This window comes from Eubalaena glacialis, chromosome 19, assembly GCF_028564815.1.
Source record: "Eubalaena glacialis isolate mEubGla1 chromosome 19, mEubGla1.1.hap2.+ XY, whole genome shotgun sequence".
In the NCBI taxonomy this organism is placed as follows: domain Eukaryota; kingdom Metazoa; phylum Chordata; class Mammalia; order Artiodactyla; family Balaenidae; genus Eubalaena; species Eubalaena glacialis.
This window is the reverse complement of record NC_083734.1, coordinates 8,040,941-8,062,110: the sequence shown is the minus strand read 5'-3', so window position 1 is coordinate 8,062,110 and position 21,170 is coordinate 8,040,941. Positions and strand designations below refer to the sequence as shown.

At 52.4% G+C, this 21,170-nt stretch overlaps 1 protein-coding gene across 2 annotated transcripts in view; it reads right to left on the bottom strand.

The window, feature by feature from the left end:
* Positions 1-20,555, bottom strand: part of GAS7 (growth arrest specific 7) — a 193,822-nt gene extending 173,267 nt beyond the window's left edge. For both annotated transcript variants that reach the window (XM_061174896.1, XM_061174897.1), the window contains exon 1: positions 19,929-20,555. In XM_061174896.1, the coding sequence (XP_061030879.1) occupies positions 19,929-20,111 (183 nt within the window). In that variant the 5' untranslated portion in view covers positions 20,112-20,555. The remainder of the gene's footprint in view (positions 1-19,928) is intronic.
* Positions 20,556-21,170: the final 615 nt, after the last annotated feature.

Genomic DNA, 21,170 nt, shown 5'->3' with positions numbered 1-21,170 from the left:
GGACTGCAGAAGATGTAGCCTTTGCAAAGCAAAACACCAAGGCAAGCAAACACCTCCATCTGCTGCTTTCCTCCAACTGTCCCTTGGGTCTGCTTATTTGGATTCTAATATCTGCTTAAGTGTCCATCAATCTGGCTACTTCCTGGACTGCAAAAGGCCTCAAAACTGACTGTAAATGAAGTCTCTAAAGCCAAGCCCAAGGGAATGGCAGGGCCATCTCGGCCCACATTCTCCCGCTAAGGTCCAGCCGTGGCTGACTTCACCTCATCACCCAGCCAGTGCTGCCAAACGCCTGCCTCTGTCACCCATCCCACCCTTCCCAAGGGTGCCCGTACAACATCCATCATCCTGTTCATCTCCAGTATAGCACTGGACAGAAGACCACCTCCTACATCCCCAGGCCAGCTGAAGAAAGAGGAAATGAGAAGAAAGGAAAAGGGAATCCAAGGGCAGCCATTAGTAAAAAGAGAAAAGAGGAAGCAGAGGGAAAAACAGAAAGCAAGAAAAATCATAGGAAAAATGAGGAACATCGGTAACTCTCACTTGACATCTGACTTTGCAGCTTTGGAAGGGCTTAAACTTACGTTCTATGATTTGTGCCTCATACAACGTTCTGGCTGAGTAAGGCAGGCAGAGAATTCTACCCCCATTTTTGAAATGAGCCAACTGGGGCTTGACAAAACCTCAGAGATGGAGCGAGAGCTAGGACTGGGAACCTGCCGTCTCATTTTACAAGTGCTTTTTCCACCACCAGTAACCCATGCAGCCTGGATGTAAAACTAAAGTGCATTTGGAGGTAGAAATGGAGACAGAAAAAGAAGTGAATGGTACTAGTCACGACAGCCAAAATGTGGAAACAACCCACACTCCCATCAACTGATGACTGGATAAGCATACGTGGTGAATCCATACGACAGAACATTATTCAGCCATGAAAAGGAATGAAGTCCCAACGCATGCTGCAACGTGGATGAACCACGAAGACATCATGCTAAGTAAAAGAAACCAGACACAAAAGGTCACATGTTGTTTGGTTCCACTGATATGAAATGCCTAGAATAGGCAAATCCATAGACAGAAAAGAGATGAGTAGTTGTCAGGGGCTGGGGTGGGGGGGGGTGATGAGGGGATGGGAAATGGCTGCTTAATGGGTATGGGGTTTCTTTGGGGCGTGATAAGAATGTTCTGGAACGGGACAGCAGTGATGGTTGCACAACACTGTAAATGTATTCAATGTCACTGAACTGTACACTTTAAAACGGTAAATTGTGATGTGGTATGTGAGTTTTATCACAATTTTTTTAAAAGGTGGGAATATGAAAAGAAAAATGAGAAAACTGGATGCAGAGTAGGAAGAACAGAAAGTAGTCAGAAATTCCTGGGCAAGTCACGATTTTCTCCAAATCAGGGACCCTCTCTGCACGTCAGACCAGGGGAACTCTGCCGCATCAAAGGAGACGTCTCTTCTTACACTGAGGAGGTAACAGATGCCTTAACCAGGGGCTGTAGACAAAGAACCACCAGCAACAGCCTGAGAAGGAAAACAGCAGTGAGCAGAGAGGAAAGGGGCTTTGAGGCAATGGGCGGGGGGCTGGGGGGGGGAGGTTCCTGCAGAAAGACTAGCTGGATTTCCCCCAGGAACTGCCGAGCATTTGCCATTTATCTGCACTTTATATTGACGGAACTGCTGATTCCCCAAATGTAAGTCCCCAGCTCTGGGCCAACCACTGTCATCGGTGTCAGGGATGATGCAGTGATCAAATCCCTGGCCTCAAAGAGTTAACCCTCTGGAGGGTAACAGCACTCACACTAACTCATTGGCTGGTATGACCCAGCTTAACAGAATCTGTGGCTCAGCCCACCAAGTGTAAAGAAAAACTAATAAATGAACTCTTCTTCTCGGATTTTTTAATACATTTTAATCACATTTGGTGGCTGGGTAGACATCTGAGAGACGTGGGACACAGTCTGTAGAAAGAGCAGGAAGCCACCTCACAGGGTGGGCTCCAAGCAGAGACCTGGACGTGGAAAACCAGCTATTTTAATTAAAACTTCTGGATTTAGGCCCAGAGTGAGGAATTTGACTTCAGGCCATTGTTTCAGACAGGATTCATCCAAAAGACATGTTCCAATGCCTACGTGGGCCCTCACTTGTGCTGGATTTTAGGGACCCTGCAGTGAACAAACCAGAAGCGCAGCTCTGCCCTCGTGGGGCTCACATTCTAATGAAGGATCTGGAACATAACGTGTTCACAAGGAACACGTGTGAAGGAGAAAAATGGGACAAGCACAGTGTCCAAGGTTTTGATCCCAAACTTATTACACAAATAAGTCTCCCACCGAAATCCAGGTTCAGGGCCCTGTAGGAGTTGTCTCTGGTGGCCAGAACAAAGTACCACAGGCTGAAGAGACAAGAGAAATCTACTGTCTCCCAGTTCTGGAGGCTGGAAGTCCAAGATCAAGGTGTCGGCAGGGTTGGTTTCTCCTGAGACCTCTCTCCTTGGCTTGTAGACAGCCGTCTTCTCCCTGGGCCTTCATGTGGTCTCCCCTGTGTGTCTGTGTCCTAACCTCTTCTTCTTCTAAAGACATCCTAATAACCTCATTTAACTTATTACCTCTTAAAGGACCCTATCTCCAAATACAGTCACCTTCTGAGATACTGCAGGTTAGGACTTCAACATAAGAGTTGGGGGGGGGGGGGCGGGGAACAATGCAGCCCATCACAGGTCCCAAGTGCTCCCACCACCCTGGACTGCCTCCTAGGGCCCCTCACTACTCGGGGCATATCTCCCTAGCCACTCACCTGGTTCCCCATGGGTGACGAGCCCTCTGACCACAGGGACCCGTGAGTCTTGGACAAGACGCCAATCAGTCTCATTCTCAGTTACATCCCCAGGGCCTGGAACACGCACAGCTGGTGCCTCGGAGGGGCCCAATTAAAGGCCACAGGGATGAACCTGACGAACCTCTTACTCCAAATGCTTAAAGCTTGTCTGGGACAAGAATATTGACAGGTTTTTTAATCACCCTAGCAGGGGACGAGGAGGTGGCTTCAAAAATAAGTTCAGAGGGGACTTCCCTGGTGGCGCAGTGGTTAAGAATCCACCTGCCAATGCAGGGGACACGGGTTCGAGCCCTGGTCCAGGAAGATCCCACATGCCACGGAGCAACTAAGCCCGTGCGCCACAACTACTGAGCCTGTGCTCTAGAGCCCGTGCGCCACAACTACTGAAGCCCATGTGCTTACAGCCCATGCTCTGCAACAAGAGAAGCCACCGCAATTAGAAGCCTGTGCACTGCAATGAAGAGTAGCCCCCGCTCGCCGCAACTAGAGAAAGATTGTACACAGCAACAAAGACCCAACACAGCTAAAAATAAATAAATAAATAAATAAATTTATGGGGGGGGGGGGAAGAAAAGTTCAAAGGGTCCAGTGCAGAAAGGACCAGGCAGAGGGCTGAGCGGCTGGGACAAGGCCGCCAGGGAGAGTCGGGACTTCGGGGTCCAGGAGCTCCAGACCCTCCCCTGTCACCACCACTTCCTGCACAAGCTCTGATAACAGGCCTCACACTCATCACCAGCTCACCCTGAGTTTTAAAGCATGTTCACACCCACCATCACCTTGAAAATTCTTCCAACCTAAGAGGCAGCAGAACGGGTGTCACCTCCCTTTTGCACAGGTGAAGAAACTGAAAGTCAGAGATTTTTTAACGAATTTTCAAGGTCCAAGAGGCAAGAAGTGTGTGCGGGTACTACAATGAGAACCCAGGCCTCCCGACCACTGCCCAGAGAGCCCTCAGCTACACCCAACTGTCCCTGCGGCAGCCCCGCTGAGAAGCAGGACGGGGAGAGAGGACCAGCCCACGGGACACCTGCTCACCCTTCCCCCTGCCACTCCGGGGTGTCCTGTCCTGTGGCCCAAAGTGCCGTGTTCTCCAGGACCCAGTGGTCTGACTTTGATGTTCAGTGCTGAGCTGACCTGGCCATCCGCCTTCTAACCTGGGCCTTCCCATGACCCCAATCCTCACACCATGACAAGGCCATTCACATCTTTTCAGAGAAAGACTGGTTAGGCCATGAACCAAAACCACAGCGAGATGTGCCCAATTCTCTAGGGCAAGCTCTCTCTTCATCCTTTTAGTTCATCCATCCATCCAGCCGGCCATCCAACAGTTACCGAGCCAGACCTCATGGATGCCAAGCACTGTGCCCAGCCAGGCCGTCGCAGAGATTTGGGAAGCAGGTTTCCTGCCCTGGAGGGGCTCAGAGTGCAGGAGGGACGTGACTGCAGCCCAGCGTGGTCAGTGCCATCACAGTGGGAGGCCTTATGGAAGCCAAGGAAGAATGACCAGCTCGCATGGGGAGAGAGCAAAGGCCACACTTGGGCTGGTTCTGGAGGAGGATTATCATTCCCCAGGCAGGCAAGAGGGGGAAAGGACCCCAGACAGAGGAGCAGCCGTGCACAGGCACAAGGGTGTAGAGGTATGTGCCAATAGAGGGCAAGTGAGGAGGTTGGGCCGGGAGGCCAGGTGTGGTCTGTGAAGGCCCGTGTTTGTCCCAACGAGGAGCATCCTGACACCAGGACAACAGGGGGTCAGCGGAGAGGGCTCTGTCAGACTCAGGTTTTAGTAGTTCACTGCGGATGGCCACGCAAGGCTAGGGGAGAGTGGGGACACTGGCCCTAGCCTGGGATTCCTGTCTCAGTGGAAATACAAGGAATATTTACTAAGAAGCAGGTTAACGGAAAACTTGTCCACCCCCGGGGGGGTATCGGGCACCTTCAAACTGCTTCCCTCCAGCCGTCCCCCTTGGGGTACAGCCCTCCCCTCTCTCCCCGACAAACCAGGGGGAAGCCAAGTGCAGGTGACTCTGTGACCATCCATCATGCCAGCTGCAGGCCCCCACGGTGACCCTTTCCAACTTGCCTGCATTTCACATCGGTCCTCGTTCGCAAGAGACTTGCCACTGTAGCTGAATACATAGAGAGTCCTGATGATGTGCAGTGAAGCATAATTTACACCTTCTCCTGCTTCTCCGAGGAATCCTCTCCCCAAGACTAATAATAAAGCAGACCTGGCACCTAGAGTAACGAAGCACCCCAACCAACCCCTGGCACTCAATTCCAAAACAAACCAGATTGGCACTCGCTTTGGCATCTCCCAGAGCAATGCTGATGGGCAAAGAGGAATGCTGGCATTTAGCGGACCATGATACAGGGCTTTTTAAACCGTCTCCCCCCAGAGCGCTAGGGTTTCCTGGAGGCATCCCCGGAGTCATCTGAACAGCGGAGTGATCAAGGTCCCCACCCACCCCCGACCCCGGTCCCCGGAGGGCGTGTGGAGCCAGAAGAGCAGCACTTGTGTCAGACCCCCCAGGAGCTAGCATCAGTGACCCCGGGTCTGGGAGATTTGGAGACTTCAGGCCAGCTCTCTTCCCCCTGCCCCCATCCACGCGTCATCCAAGTCATCTTCTTGGGCCGGGGACACAGTCAAAAGCAAAGGGCAAGAGGCTCAGGCCAGAGGTGGCTCCACAATCCCCCCGGAGTGGCCGATAATGCTTTGGCCAGGCTATTCGCCACACATGCCCCACTGGCAGGGCTCCCCACCCGCCAAACGTGCTCGGCATGGCTCCACTGGGGACTCTGCCCAGGTGAGGAAGAGAGCCAGCTACACTTCTACTCTGCCTATCTTCTCCTGGGGGAAACAGAGGAAGCCCATCTGAAACCCTCCACACCCACAGCATCTCCGCAGCCATGCCCACCGCAGGGCTCCTTAAGGGCACACACAGAGCAGGTCTCATCCCACTGCCGTCCGTAGGAACCCCCCCAAACCCCAGCTCGCTGTCTCTCTGATCCCAAATTCCCAATCCGCGTGCATCAGTCATCCGGCCTGAGTAGCAAGAAGAATCCTTTAAAAGATCCACACCAATATTTTTTTTTTTCCTGAAGACCAGACTCTCTCCTCTTTTCACAAGAGAGAGTCAGAAGCAGGAAGACCCTCCCTGCTCTCTCCTCTGGGTGGGCTGTCGTGAGCCCAGAGAGATGACTTCTCCTCTGTGCCCTGGTTGGGTGGCGGGGGCAGTGGGGACAGACAAGGACGAGCAGAAAGTCCTACAAGTGCCACCATGAACAGTCAGATTATAGGGCCGGGGCAGAGGGGAACAGGGGCACAGGCAGAGTTTCCTGCTACTGTGCTCCCCTCCTGCCCCCAAAGAACCTACAACAGCCATGCTCAGAAATTCCAGGCAGGTTTATCACACTCAGCAAGGGTCCGGATGGGAGGAGATTCAGACAACTGTGACATTTCAAAAAAGGAATTTCTGGCTTAAGTTTGTGGTCGAAATACACCACGACAAAGCTGTCCGTCCATCCACAGTAGGGCCGTGACTTCCTCTGGCAAACACATCTTCAGTGATGATGCAAAACCTGACGGAAAGGGACTTACTTGGAAGAACCAAGATGGGAACTGAGTTGAAGTGACAAGAGCCAGAGAGACAAGGTCTCCACCAGAAATGGTGACCATGAGGTCTGGACTGACACTCGGGGGAAACAGGTTTTTTTTACTAAGAAAATAATGGCAAGAACGCTGAGTAATGGATGGCCACCAGCATATCTGGAACCTTGACACCAGGCTCCCTGCAGAGCATTTACAACAAAGGACACAATTCTAACTTTCACAGTGACTCTCTGATATGGGTCTTAAAGATATGGAAACTGAGGTCCAAGGTCAGGTAAGCAAGGGGGCCCAAAGTCTCACACAGCCAGCACCCAAACCCAGGTCAGCTCAGCTTTGAACACCATTACACCAGACTGTCTACAAACTGAGGACAGTCCCATTCGAGGATTCCAGGATTGTTGCAGAAAAATGGGGTCATTCTGGAAAATGAGACAGGCCCCAGGGTATATGGGATTGTTAGTTTTTATGCGCTGGGTAATTTCATATGCTAATGAGTGGGAGGAACATTCTATCTTGGAGAAGGGATGGGGAGTTCCAGGAATTGGGGCACCGCCCACTTTTGTCCTCGAACTGCCATGGTGCCAGTGGGCGTGTCCTTAACATGCTACTATATTACAATGAGCGCATAATGAGGCTCGAGGTCTAAGCACAGGAAGTCAAATCATCCGCCATCTTGGGCCTAGTAGGTTCTAACCAGTTTATGTCGTATCCTCAATGGCTGTGTCATTGTTTTAACGGTTGTGCCCTGCCCCCTTCCCTCCTGTCTCAGGGTGACCCAGCACGGTTTGCTGAGCCTTATGTACAAGGTGACGCTCCTACTTCCCAGCATCACGCATACGGAGAAATGCTAAAAACAGCTAAAAACACGGCTGGGGAGGGAGGCAGCGGCCAAGTTCTAAAGGGCCTTGTAAGCAAAGCTAAGTCATATTATATCATAAAGGCAACCAAAAAGCTAAGAAAAGTCTTCAGCAGGAGCGTTCCGTGGTCAAACTGGCTAGAAAAATCACTGTGGCATCACTACGGAGAATGGACATCACCAAGGGACCAAAGGAGCAGCCACTGCTGTTAGGGACCACGGCAGTAATCCAGGCAAGAGGAGAGAGGCCAAGTGCAGAACAGTGTAGACCTGAGGGCTCCACCCAGGGGCTGCGGGAGACGCCTGCTTTGCGGCACTAACCACCATCTCCGGTTCCGAGCCCTAGAACACCGGCCCTGTTGTTCTGAGCCCCATAACAACGCTTTCAGAAGAGAATTTCCATCCAGGCCCTTGAAGCAAACCTTGCCTTTGGCCCAGGACCAGCAAAGATGAAAAGGAATGTCTAAGTCCTTTAGCAACCTCCTACATGTCACCTCTCCCGACAAACAGCCTTTTTCTCATTATAAGAGCCTCTTCAGGGTGTGTCCGGGCAGCCAGAGCCCCATCTGACCCAGGTAAGAAGCAATTAAGGCTAATTACCCCAGCCTGAGCAGTGGCAACCATCATGCAGCAGTTTCAAATAAACCAGAACTGGCCAGAGGCTGCAGCTTCCCTTGCTTTAAATAATAGGATCTGTGTCCTGAAACACCCCCAAAGGTGCTCTCCAGTCGTGCTACCCAAAGTGTGGGCCCAAGACCAGCAGCATCTCCTTGTCAGACCTTTTGAGAAATGCAGCTCTCAGGCCTCACCCCAGACCCTCAGAATCCAAATCTGCATTTAGTAAGATGCTCAGGTGATCTGTACCCATGGGTCAGAAAGCCTTTTTTTTTTTTTTTTTTTTTTTTTTTTTAATTTTCTTGGCTGTGCCGCACGGCATGTGGGATCTTTAGTTCCCCAACCAGGGATAGAACCCATGTCCCTTGCACTGGAAGCGCGGAGTCTTAACCACTGGACGGCCAGGGAAGTCCAGAATGCCTTGACCACGGCACTGCAGCCAGCCAGCCTTGTACTTGATCTCAGAGGGGCCCAGGGAAAGAGGTTTCTCTCAGCCAGCAGTGCCCCATCAATGGAAGCCCAGTTAGCCAGAAGCTCTCAGCATGCAACCTGGCATGATCCCTAGAACATGTGGGATGTAAACTCCACTAACAGAGTGTATACAAGATGCCAGCTACCCTCACAGGAACCCTAGGAAACTTAGGAAGATTCTGCAACTCGCCCAGGGTCTCACAGGCAGCAGGGGCTGAGTCAGGATTTGAACCCAGAGCTGCCAGACTCTTGCCCTGCACTCTGCGGCCCACACTGGGGGGAGAGGTTCTGCCCCCGTCTCTGAACACGGTCAGAGCAGTTCACACCAGTGGTAGCCGCAGGGCTCACGTTCCAGCCCACAAACCAAACCACACAATGCATCCAGCATCCCCTTGGAACCGATAAACTGCCTTGAGATGTGGTGGCCACAGCCCCGCTGCATGTTTTTCCTAACACAGTTGGTATCTGGCAAGACCACCCCGGGCTCTCTCTCTGCCATCAAGTTCATACTGCAGTCAAGACCCTGGGCCTATTACCCTGCCCATGTCACTCACCACTCAGCCCCCAACCTCTCTTCCTCATCTGGTCACGGTAAAACATGCCGGAGCCCCACCTCCACCCCGTAACTGTGATCAAGGGACCCCTCTGGGCAAACTGGAACACCAGCTACCACCCTCCCCCATCCTACCTTTTTACCATCTCCATACCTCTCTTCTCGGATTAAACAGGCTCAAAATGAGGTCTAATTCCAAAACCTGTGTTCCTTCCATGACCCTGTGTAGCCTCACATAATCCATGAAGAAAAAAGAAAAAGAAAAAAGAAAGTAAACTAAATCCAGTCTAATTCCAGAATTTAATCATGACTTGCAAACTTTAAAACCCCTGAGGGTACTCAAATGCTTTCCTACTCAAATTGTGGCTCAGAGGCCAGCAGTATCAGCATCACCTGGGAGCTAGTTAGACAATGCAGAGTCTCAGGCCCCACCCCAGACCCACTGAATCCAAATCTGCATTTTAACAAGAACCCTATGTGATTTGCATGCACCTTAATATGTGAGAAGTGCTGTCCTTAACGTCCTACATGGTAATGTTGTACAGGTAGATTCTATGTGCCCACACCAAGCGGGAGGCCCCAGGCATCCAGGACCTTCTTTATAATATGAAAATATTAGACTGAGTACCAGATTAGTAGATTTTGTGTGAAGTATGTCCTTGATTATCCAAAACTCAACAGAGTTTTATTTTTCACTCCAAACACCACAAAGGCTTGTAGCTATTTATCAATAAAACACTTGCTAAATGAGAACAGTGGCCTCCAACTTCCTATTTCTATTTCTACATTATATTGTGAATCAAAAACAAATGACACTCTTCCATGAACCACTGCTAAAATAAGGAGCCTCTGTTATGATTAAATTAGGACAAGGACTCATTTCTGTAGAATTTTTGAAATATCATCTCTAAAGAGTTTTTACAACTTAATTCGTTTTTTTTGTTGACTAATCCGGGAGTTCTCCGTGCATCTGACGAGCAAATGGAACGAGCAAAGGAACTAAGGCATTTGAGAAAGAACAATGGATGCAAAATGTCTGGAAGGGCTTTCATTCCAACAGAACATGTGTGAAACTGAAGTCTCTGAGAGAAATCACCTGCCAGAGTCACCTGGAGGGGCTGGCACATCCCCGAGGCACATTCCAGAGAAGACCTGGGCTTCAGGTCTTGACTTATCCCCTGAGACTTGTGGAGAGCCTGGCATACACAGTAGGTGCTCAAATATAAATATTTGTTTTTGTTGAACCAAACGTTGACAGATGTATTTACCGCAAAGAAAAAAAAAAATCACAGGAAGTCTGGGATCAGGCCAAGTATCACTGGTGTGCCCAGCGTCACGCTAGATGCCAGGAGGGCTTGTGGGAGGGGGAGCTGATTTGAAAGCACAGTAAGAGCTCATCCTGGTCTCAGGAGCCATGGGCACCTGCTGAGGCTGAAGTCCAAGGGAGCTCGTCAGACATGCAGAGTCCCAAGCCTCACCCCAGACCTACTGAGTCAGAATCTGCATCCAACAAGATCCAGAAGCCTTGCTCTAGAGGCATCAAAATCAGCTTGAGAAGCACCACTCTAGGCATCGCCATAAAATACTGAGATTGAACTGGAACAGAAACGGGGCATCCCCCTGAGTCAGGACACACATGGTGGTCACCAGAGGTGTCCACATACATTCAGCTCACTCCTTCTCTCCTTCTGGGCACGTGGCAGGATTGCATTTCCCCACCCACTTGAAGTTAGGTGTGGCTGGGCTTTCATCAGTGAGATCTGAGCACAAATGCTATGTGTCACTTCTGGGAAGACGCTTTAAGAACCATGTGCTGTTGATCAGCAGCAAGATTACAGACAGTGGTTGCTCCCTCATCTTGGGTCCTGGACGGTCTTGCAGCCCCAAACCAACTCGCGACAGACTTGCAGCATGAGGAAGAAGCAAACCTACGTTGTTTTTAAGCACTGAGATTTGGGGGCTGTTTGTTATGGCAGCATTTCCTAACCCATCCTGACTGACACAGCATGCAAGCTCCCAACACTGCCATCTTCAGAGCATCTCTGTTACTCCCCCATTGAGATCCGCTTAAACGCAACATGACTTGAGGATAGGACCTCTTTTAAAATCCCAAACAGCATTACTTAACTCAATTACCTTCTACACTCGTCAGACTTCACTCCAACCATCATCTTATTTTCTCCTTTCCCCAGATTTCCCCACATATTAATGCTTTTATCTTACCATACCGTATGCTTTTTGGTAAGCTGCTTTACATCCTTTTCTCAACAAGGTGATAGACAGACAGTCACACATACAGACACACCAGACGTGGCTCCAAATGAATTTTGGCTGTTTCCAAAAAAATCAAATTCACCCCTCGAAAGACAAAGATTTGCTGTTACTAAGGGTATCTAAAAGAACGTGGCCCTGGGCCAGGCAAGTATTCCTTCAACCTGTTCTTTGCACAAAAGGATGCATGGGACACAGTCTCTGCTCTTAAAAAGCAGTTCATTCTTGGAAACACCATCTCTTTTTGCCTTGTCATAAGGTGAAATCTGAACCATGCTAACTCCATGAAAACACTTAGCATCATTGACAAAAATGTTTTATTCTTAAAATTCTGCTGAGCCCCTTTTGCATGGCTGGCCTTGTGTGAAGAACAGGTGAATCTTATTTTAACCAGTTCCTCTTGGTAGGCAGGTAGGGTGTGGCCAATTGAGCTATATTAGAAACAGGCTGCAATGGGTATTCTGAGGCTTACAGCTTACCTACCAGATGCTTTCTGAATCCAAATTTCTAGATGTGGAATTGTTGGGTCAGAGGGCACGTACGCTGTTAAGGTTTTAAGGTATATTGCCAAACTACACTCCAGGAAGCACAGGGCAATTTTCCTACACCCTTGCCAATACTCATTCTTTTTTTATTTTGACACTTTTCATTAAAGCTACCTTTTTAAAAAATGTGCAATTCTTTGACTACTAGTGAGACTGAATATGCTGATGACTTTGCATCTTTTATTATAAAGTGTCTATCCAAGTTCATTGCCCATTCTTGTACTGATGTGTTCCTTTTTGGCTTTTTTAAAAAATAACTTATAAAAGAACTTTCTGCATTAAGGACATTAACTTTTTCACAATTTTTATTTGCCTTTTACCTCATTTTTTAAAGGAAATTGTCTCTGGTGGCAGAATGGGCGATTCACAGATGAGGACAATACCACAGGGAGAATGCATCACAACTCACCTGCAGAGGTGAGGCCCCCTCGCCCGCCCCAGTCAATCTACCAGCAAGTCCTTTTGACTCAACTCTCAAAATACATTCCAAATCCATCCACTTCTCTCTCAGCATCTCCACTCCCACCAGCCTGCTCCCAGCTTCCTAACTCATCTGCTTGCTTCCCTCCCTACCCTCTTCAAATCCATCCTCCACACTACAGCCCAGGTGAGCTTTCCAAAACAAATCAGAGCACGCCAACCCATCAATCAAACTGAAAGCTACCAACCACTAAAAAGAAAGGATAATCAGGGAATGTGACAGAGGTGCTAAATATCGCTATCATATTACAGTATATACATGTATCAAATTAACACATTGTATACCTTAACTTTACACAAGATGGCATGTCAAATGTATTCAATTAAAAGAAGCCACTGGTAGCTTCAAATCAGCCATGGCAGGAGTATTTACACCCCAGAAATTGGCAAACGCGACAAATCAGAACTTCTCTCACTCCACCTCCCACCCTCCAGCCACCAAAGCTGATTGTTAAACATTTACCAACACATCAGTGGAGGCAAAAGAAGCTTCAGCCAGTGTCAGAGAATGACACTCCAATTTTGTCCTCCCAAAAACTGCTGAGAAGGAGGAGAGGGAGCTCCAGATGGAGGGACCCTTCAGACAGGAGACTGTCTGGCAAAAGTATGGATAGACAGAGACCCACGCAGGGAGCACAGCTCAGCAGATGCCCAAAGGACATCAAGGAACAGCTGGGCCCTTGGAATGATGCTTTTTGCAGTTAAGCCCCCCAGACCATAAATGCAAACCTGGGGAAAGGCAAGCAACCTCAAATTATTTGACAGTTCATTTCTTCCGCCATGGAGGAAAGCGACTCAAAATACAAGTTCGTAGAGAAAAATCAAGTTACATATATGGGAGCGGGGGGAGACAACTATCCAACTTACCTGCCTCCCTCTCTGTCACATCCCAACCTCTCTTGTCCTTGCTCCCTGCTCTCTAACCATTCTGGAATATTCTGGTTCTCTCAAATCTATCAAACATACACCCCTCTTCAGGGTTATCTGCATCTGTAGTGCAAATACTCACATGCCCCCCCCAGATCCTCACATGGCTGGCTCCTCGGCATCACTCAGGTCTCTGCTCACACATACCCTCCTTGGGGAAGCCTTCTCTGACAGTTTCTGGAACCCCTCCCTTCCTGCAGCCCACACCCCTAATTTGTCACAGTACCCTGTTTTATTGGCCCCATACCACTTTAAAAGTATATATATATATATATATATATATATTTTTTTTTTTTTTTTTTTTTTTTTTTTTGCTAGTTTACCATCTCCCCAACTAAAAGGTAAGCGTCTTTTCTATGCCTTTCACTGCTTCACCTCCAGCAGTGCTCACAGCCCATCGTCGGCACTCAATTAGGGGTTGTTGAATGAATGATCAACTTTTGAACAGGGTCTGGCAAACTACACACAGCCCATAAGCTAAGAATGGCCTATCCATCTGTAAATGGGTGAAAACAAAGCAACAGAAGAAGGATGTTCCATGGCAAAAATTCAAACCTCAGTGTCCATAAATAAAGTTTTATCGGAACTCAACCACACCCGTTGGCTTGGGGCTCCTCTCTAGCTGTTTCGTGCTCCGCGGGCAGAGCTGAGCCACTGTGACAGAGACCATATGGGCGCTCTCACGGCTTCTCACTGCCTGCAGCGCACTATACATCACAGTGATGCAGCTATAACTCGAGTGTGCCTCTTGGCCTGCAAAGCCTAAAATGTTTCCTGGCCCTTTACAGAAAAAGTTTGCCAATGCAAGTGAAGAAGGAGAAGGCTTTGAGAAATGTTTCTAAGGGAGAACAGACCAGGCTTGCCACCCGAATGAACAGGACAGAAAAGGTAAGAGGGGGGCAGAGTCAGGTGACACGGTAGAGAGATGGTGGCGACATGCACAAGGGTTTGGAGGGTGGGGGGAGAAGGCAGTGAAAGGAGGTGAGAGATTAAGAGTTTAGTTTGGACATGTAAGTCCCTGGGGACTGAGTCTGGAGACCAGCTCAAGAACCGAGGGGAATACAGTGAACCGGGAAGTTAACCTAACAAAACAGATCTTTACCAGATGGAAGACAGGAGAGACACTAAATGTGGAGGGAGGAGGTGGGTGAGTCCTCTGAGGAATCCACACGAACCTGGCACAATTCACACACCTGTCGCAACTGAACCTACACAATGTCACCCATGCTCTGGTCCTCCAAAGGACAAGCCAGGCCGACCTGCTGGCCCCCATTTCTACTTCTCTCCATGGGGAAAAACACCACCCAGAAGCCTTGCCGCTGTAGGAAAGAGCAGAACCTACTCATTTTGCAATTAAGGATCAGGGGACCCGTGCTGACATTCTGTTAGAAACCTTGTCACGTGCCGCCTGGCTGCTGGGAGTAATAAGCGGGCAAGGTGGGAGAACGCCGTCCCCTGGAGTGGCCCGACAAAAATCCTGACACCTAACTTGTACCCAAGCCTTCCTGGTTTACCAAACCTCTTCTTTCACCAGCCACGTAGGGACCAGCATCTGTCCTCGTAGACGAGGTCGACCGGGCCGTCAGATAAAAGCTGGGCTTTTTCAGGCTGGGAAGAGTACAAGCGGGTCAGCATCTCATTCATGTTTCTAGCTTGTAATGGACCGCAGGGATTCACGTGGTGGTTAACAGATGTCAGGGATTCCTGCCGACTTGCTGCTAAGGGAACTTTTGTGAAGATGCCCCGAATCCAGGGAATCCAACAAGCCCTGCCGACTGCTTTGAAGTCCTGAGGGGTGGCCAGTTGACCGGACCAGCACAGAGCGGTGCAGAGGGGGAACGCTCCTCCGGATCAGAGGCAGACAGAGTATGGGCCAAAGGTAGAGTTTCACACAGCACAGGAGCCACAAACGCGGGCCACAGCCCCCAAATCAAAGGGCAGGATGACTTCATGAAGATGGCAGAAAGCACCTTAATCTTTTCGGTCACAGCTACATGCTCCGCAAACCACCAGCCCTAATTATACGTTTTGTGAAAGAGCTGACGACCGCCTTAAAAAATACGGGTGTGAGGAACAAGGTCACACCCATTTTAGGTAATTTCCACGTAACAGAAAGAAAGGCCCTGTATTAAAATCAATTTGTATAACGTATCAAGCATCTACTAGATGTCAGGCAGCTCGGATGCACCATGTCCATTACCAACCAGCACCAAATAGCCCCGACCTGAAAAAGCTGGGCTGGTTTGTCAGTGGCCCAGGGGACAGACCCAGGCTTCAGGGACAGGAAAATCTAGTTTCAATATCAGCTGCACCATTTATTGTGTGGCCTTTATAAAGAAATCCCTGGCGTCCTTAAAAACAAAAACAAACAACAACAACAAAAACCTCCAAGGATGGCGATGGAGAATTTCCTAGCAGAATGGCCAAATCTGTTCGTTCTACCCCCCCGAGGCTCTCTCAACGGTCTGGCCTGGCACTGTTTCCTCTCTAATGGATCATCTGTCCCAGGGTGTTCTCCCTACCCTTCTGAGGTAGCTAGTCTGCAAAACAGCCCTCAATGAACCTCGCCTCGCTGTATACACACCTGTATGCACCTCCCTCCCACACTGTGACTCACTTTACCCACGGAATGTGGCAGAAGTGTGCGCCAGTTCTGAGCCTAAGCCTTAAGAAGACCTGGCAACTTGCACTTTTGTGTTAAGAAGCCAGCATGTTAAACACTCCAACTGCCCTGCTGAAGAGAAAGGCCATGCAGAAAGGCACCCGAGGATGACACCAGGCAGAGAGAAAGGCCATATGGAAGGCACGAGGCATGTGAGTGAAGACACCATTTTGGAGGTTCCAGCCCAGCTGAGCCTCCAGGACCCCAGCTGCGGCCACCATCTAACTGCACATGCATGAGAGACACCAAGATAGACCGGCACAAGAAGCGCCCAGCTGAGCCCCGTCAAACCACAGAAATGTGTGAGATAATAACAAATGGTGGTTTTGCAACACTGAGTTTTGGCATGGCTTGTTACACAGCAACGGATAAAATATTATCCCTCAATGATCCACAGCACAGCCCACTTCCACAGCCCCGCATCTCTGTGCCCCAGCCACACCTTGTAAACTCCCGCAGCATGGTCACCTGAACCCACAATGGGAAAACAGAAGGTGACGAGAAGGAGGTGCAAGGGTGACCCTCTGCGGCTGACTAGTTCAGCTGGCAGCGTCATATTCTGTTAGTACCTGAGCACCTTGCAAGTGACCTTGCAGCCAGCTCGTGGATTCTGAGAACAGCACCTCCGTCAAGGAAAGCTCTGTTGTGTATGCATTCCAATCTTATTACCCTGCAGAATCATTTCCCCAAAGCTCTGGTGGTTTTTGCAGACACCTTACAGTATCTCCCAGACCCCTCATTTCTTCTCTCCATTCGAGGGAAGAGCATCACCTCATTTCCTCCTAGACCATGTTTCTCTCTCAGATCCTTGACCTCTTCATGGCTGAACAGACCCTCAAGAAAGATGTTTCTGGCTGCTTTTATCTAAGGGCCTTGATAACTCCTGGGCAGCTGTGGGTCTTACCCGTGAGGCCTCCTCCCTTCTCTGGGGGGAGCTGGCTCCCCTCCTCCTGGCACCCTCTGGAAGGCTGCCCCACTCACTGAATAGCATGATCCTTGTGGCCAAGCCCTTGCCCACCAGGTCTCCCCCCAGCTCTGCTTGGCAGAGGTTTTCCTGGAGGCCGCCCTCTGCAAGCCAAGTATGTTCTGCCCTGTCCCCCCATTTCCTTAGGGTCTTGACCAAAGAGATTTCCCCAGGAAGCAGGACCAGAACCTCCACCAAACTGGCCTCTCCGCAGGGGCTGGCTGGCCACCAGGGTGGATCTTTGGGCCCTCTCAGTTAGCTCCCAACTCCCCTCCACGGGGTATGCTTCCTGCAAACCAGGGCCTCTCAGTTCCCCTTTTCTCATACGAACAAGGAGGAAATCCTCGGGGCGTGCGCATTTTGCTCACACTGCCCTCAATCTTTAGCACACTCTTGCCTAGATGGGGTTTCCTGACATCACTCTTTCCGCCAGAGAGCAAACGGTGCGCTGGGGCGGGGGTTATGCCGGCAGTGCCATGCTCAGCGGTGCACCCGCCATCCCACTCCTGCCGCAGGAGTCTGGTGTAGCCCTTTCTGTCTGTACTTGTATCTGCGACAGCTCCCCTGGCCTTCTGAACTCCATGCCCCCAGCGAGCTCAGTGCCAGGCGCCCACTAGCAGAGGCTTACCACCTCTAGTAAGTGGGCCCTTCTCTGGCCTCCTGGCTTCTGCACTAACGCCTGGCTGGCACTCCTCCAGTGCCATATGCTGGCCAGTCTACCACCGGCAACCCCCTCAGGAGCTCTGCGTTCTCCCCTAACCCAGCCTGTCCTGGGGGAGTCACCCCATTCCAAGGGACCCTACCTGCATCTCCTCCATCCCTCCCCAGCCTCAGCCTTGAGGTCCAGCCTGCTCAGGGAAGAGGTTCCCAGAGACAAAAGGGCCTGATCTACGATCCTCCCTGTGGAAGCTGCGTCTGCTCTGGCCCTGAAAAGAGTCGCAGGGCTCAGGCCCACTCCTGTCTCCACCTGTGGGAAAACCAGCTGGCTCTGAGCGAAATCAAACCCCAGGCTTCGCAGGAGAGATGCTCCCGGTAGGAAGGAGCAGCTGCCCTCACTGGAGCCCCAGCATCCCTGCCTCCCTTATGGATGTGGTCACTGGCAGGCGGACCTCGGGAGCTGCACTGGCCCTTTCCCACAGGGATCCAGACCCTTTCTTTACTTGCCTTCTGGTACAGCTGGGCCAAGGATATTGGGTTTAAAAGGGACATAGGCACAGAGGGTAGCATTCAGCCAGCTGAGCTGCTAACTAACTACACAAGCATTACTCCCTGGCCAACTGCCTTCACCTGTCTCATATTCAGTTTGCCTGCCTGTAAAATGGGGAGAGTGCCTCCCCCTTCCCAGGGCTGTCTGGGGAATTGGTGACACTGCATGGACCATACCTGGTGCCTAGCAGGTGCTTAACAAACGTAAGCCCCTCTAGGGGTACTACTCACACAGACGGCGACTTGTCTGAAAGCACCTTAGGCAACGTACATGCCACGAACTGTGACTGACACACCCACAGCTGTCCTAGCTGGTCATTCTGCTTGTCCCCTGGGTGGTGTGATTCACCCTCCCTGTCCTCCCGGGAAGAAAAAGCAAAGACACTTCGCTCTTGCTAACACAGCCGACAGACCCACCAGACTCACCCCCACCCAACACACAGCTGGCTGAGTCCAGCCAGCGACACTCCTCACCAGACATCCAACAGCCAAATTTCCACATCAGTGTTTCCTGGAAAAGCGTGGCCACCAGAGGACTCTACAACAGGAGTCTCTGCCAGGGCTGCTGGGCTAGAAACAAGGAGGCTCCGGGTCTTCGTAAGAAGCAATTCACTTGCTTTCTTCCACACCTGAATCTCAGGAAGGGAACTAGGAAAGCTGAGGAACACCTGAACCTCTCCTAGGCAGCCAGGCTCCCAAATGGCAGAACCACGAAGGTGCCCGCATAGGCTCAGCTGACAGCCCAGGAAGGCGCCTTCCAGCCTCAACTTTGCTCAAATACTACTAGCCCATGTAGGAGGGATTTTGTTCTCTGGACCTGAAAGAAACATCACGTACCTCTAAGAGGCCAGGCTCTATTTTGATAATGTTTCCACAGGGTATTTCTCAGGCAAACTCACCCATAACCGTTTCGCCGCTATCTAGCTTTCTTTCTGTCTTTTTTGAGTTGCACAGAGCATTTTCAGTCAAAATTTGCTACTTTGTTCTTTGTGAAGTAGGTGGGGGGGAGGGTAAATTATTAATCAGTTCAGTCTCTATGATTTGGACAGTTTTGCCAGAATACTTCCGTTTACTCACAGGCTTCACAACAATCTTGGGGTCGGGCAGCCTTTCACTAAAGGGGACACCCTGTAAAAGCCCACCCCACACGCCACCAAAGGACCTGAGGAACTTAGAATCCCACTCAGGCTATGACCATGAGCTCGGCGATGAGAGGACATCGAGGCCTCCCAACTGTCACCCAGACAATAAACAGCCAGCCGACTTGGCTCAGCAGGTCCTGTGAAGCCCGGGGCCAGGCCAGAACCCCAGGACAAGCCACTTTTCAGGCTCTGAACCCTGGCCTCGGGGAGCTGGGCCAGGGGACAGGGCGCTGGCCGGGGGCTGCGGCACCCCTAGATCAAGCCTGCTGACGGGGCTCGGGCTGGTGGCTAGCCAGGCTCAGCTGACCAGTAAGTGGGCGGCCCGGAGGCGGCCAGGCAGCTGACCCGCCGCAGCACGACCGTCCACGGGCCGGCAGGCTCGGGGCTCCGGGGCCCAAGCGGTGCCACTTTTCCCAGCCCCATCCTCCGTGCGTCTTCCCTGGACTGCCGGACGCCGAAACCCTCCTGCGGCCCCGGCCACCGCCGGAACGCGCCCGCCAGCTCCCGAACTCACACTGGCAACAAGTTCTCGCTTCCTCAGGGCGGCCACGATGTGCTCGGGAGGCCCGGCACGGGGAGCGCTCGGAGGGCGAGCCCCGCGCCGCCCACGCCCGGAGACGCGCCCGCCGCCTCCGCCGCCCCCAGGAGCGCGCGGCTCTGGGTCGGGCGCGCATGGGCGGCCCTCGGGGCGCCCCTCGGGCAGGGGCGGCTCCGGCCTCCCGGGCGCGGGCAACAGGTATGCGAGCGCGCCGGTCTCCCAGCCCCGGCCCTCGCTCCTTACCTCCAGCAACTGCACGTAGCTCGCCGGGAACCAGCCGCGGAGCCCGTCCTCCTTCTCGCCTTCCCACCAGCCGCCGTCCGGGACCTGCAGCAGCGTGATGAGCTCGCCCGCGGCGAAGCGCAGCCCCTGGCCGTGCCGCTCCCCGGAGAAGGGGTACAGGGTCCGGCAGCGGGCGCCGGACATGGCCTTGGCGCCCGGGCTCACAGCGCAGCCTGCATCCCTGCCGAGCCCCGCAGTCTGGGCAGCGGCTCCGCGGGGTCCCAGGCGCCCGGCGCTCCGGGCTCCCGCGCTCTGGGCGCGCGCCGTCTCGGGGGTGCGCGGGGGTCCCCGGCTAGGCTGGGGACGCGCGCCCCGCGCAGGGAAGCTGAGACTTGCTGGCTTCGGAGCGAGCGGCAACGCCCCCGGGCCGGGCGGCTCGCGGCTCCCAGCTCGGGCCGTGGGGGGGCGGGGCTCAGGGGGAGGAGACCCAGGCGCCGCGGGCTCCGGAGACAACTTCCCGGGGACGCGGAACGCGGGCGGCCGCCGCGAGGGCCGGCCAGAGCCGGGGCCGCCCTGGCGCGCGGAAATGCGGAGCTCCCCGCGGAGGTGGGACCCGGAGCATCCCCCTCGGCCCGGCTCCGCGGCGAGGGAGTGGCGGCGGACGTGGAGAAGGGGCTGGCGGCCGGGTAGCCTGCCGGGGGCTCTCTCGGCGCGAGGGGGCGGGACCGGGCGGGGGCTGGACCGTGGCGGCCACGCCCGCTGAGGGCCGGGCGCTCCCTAGCCGAGCGGGCGGGTCACTGGGGAGGGGTCTTCCGGCTCACACCCGCACCACCGAAAGCCGCGGGGATAGAAACGCCTCTCTCTACGCGTTTTGTAGGCCTCGTGGCCGGTGGTGGGCGGGCGCCTCCTCCGGGGTGCCTGTGAGGGAATGTGTTTGTGGCCGTCACTAGGGGTTGAACCTGGGGTTGAATTTGACTCACCGGAAACTGGACAATGGGTGAGAGACAGATTTGAAGCCGGGCGCCTGAGCCGGGAAGCCAGGTGGCAGCGGGTTACACCGGAGGGACCGAGCGGGGAGGCGACGGAGTCGGAATCCGAGTTGGTAGAACTGGAAGGAGATCATTCCGGATAAAAGGAGAAGAGGGGAAGGTGAGAGGAGCAGCCCCCATCGCTTGTGCATGCGAAGGGGAGGCTGGCCCAGGATACCAGCTCTCCTGAAATCGAGATGGGCCAGGTTGAGGAGTCTACACTCATTTACTCAGT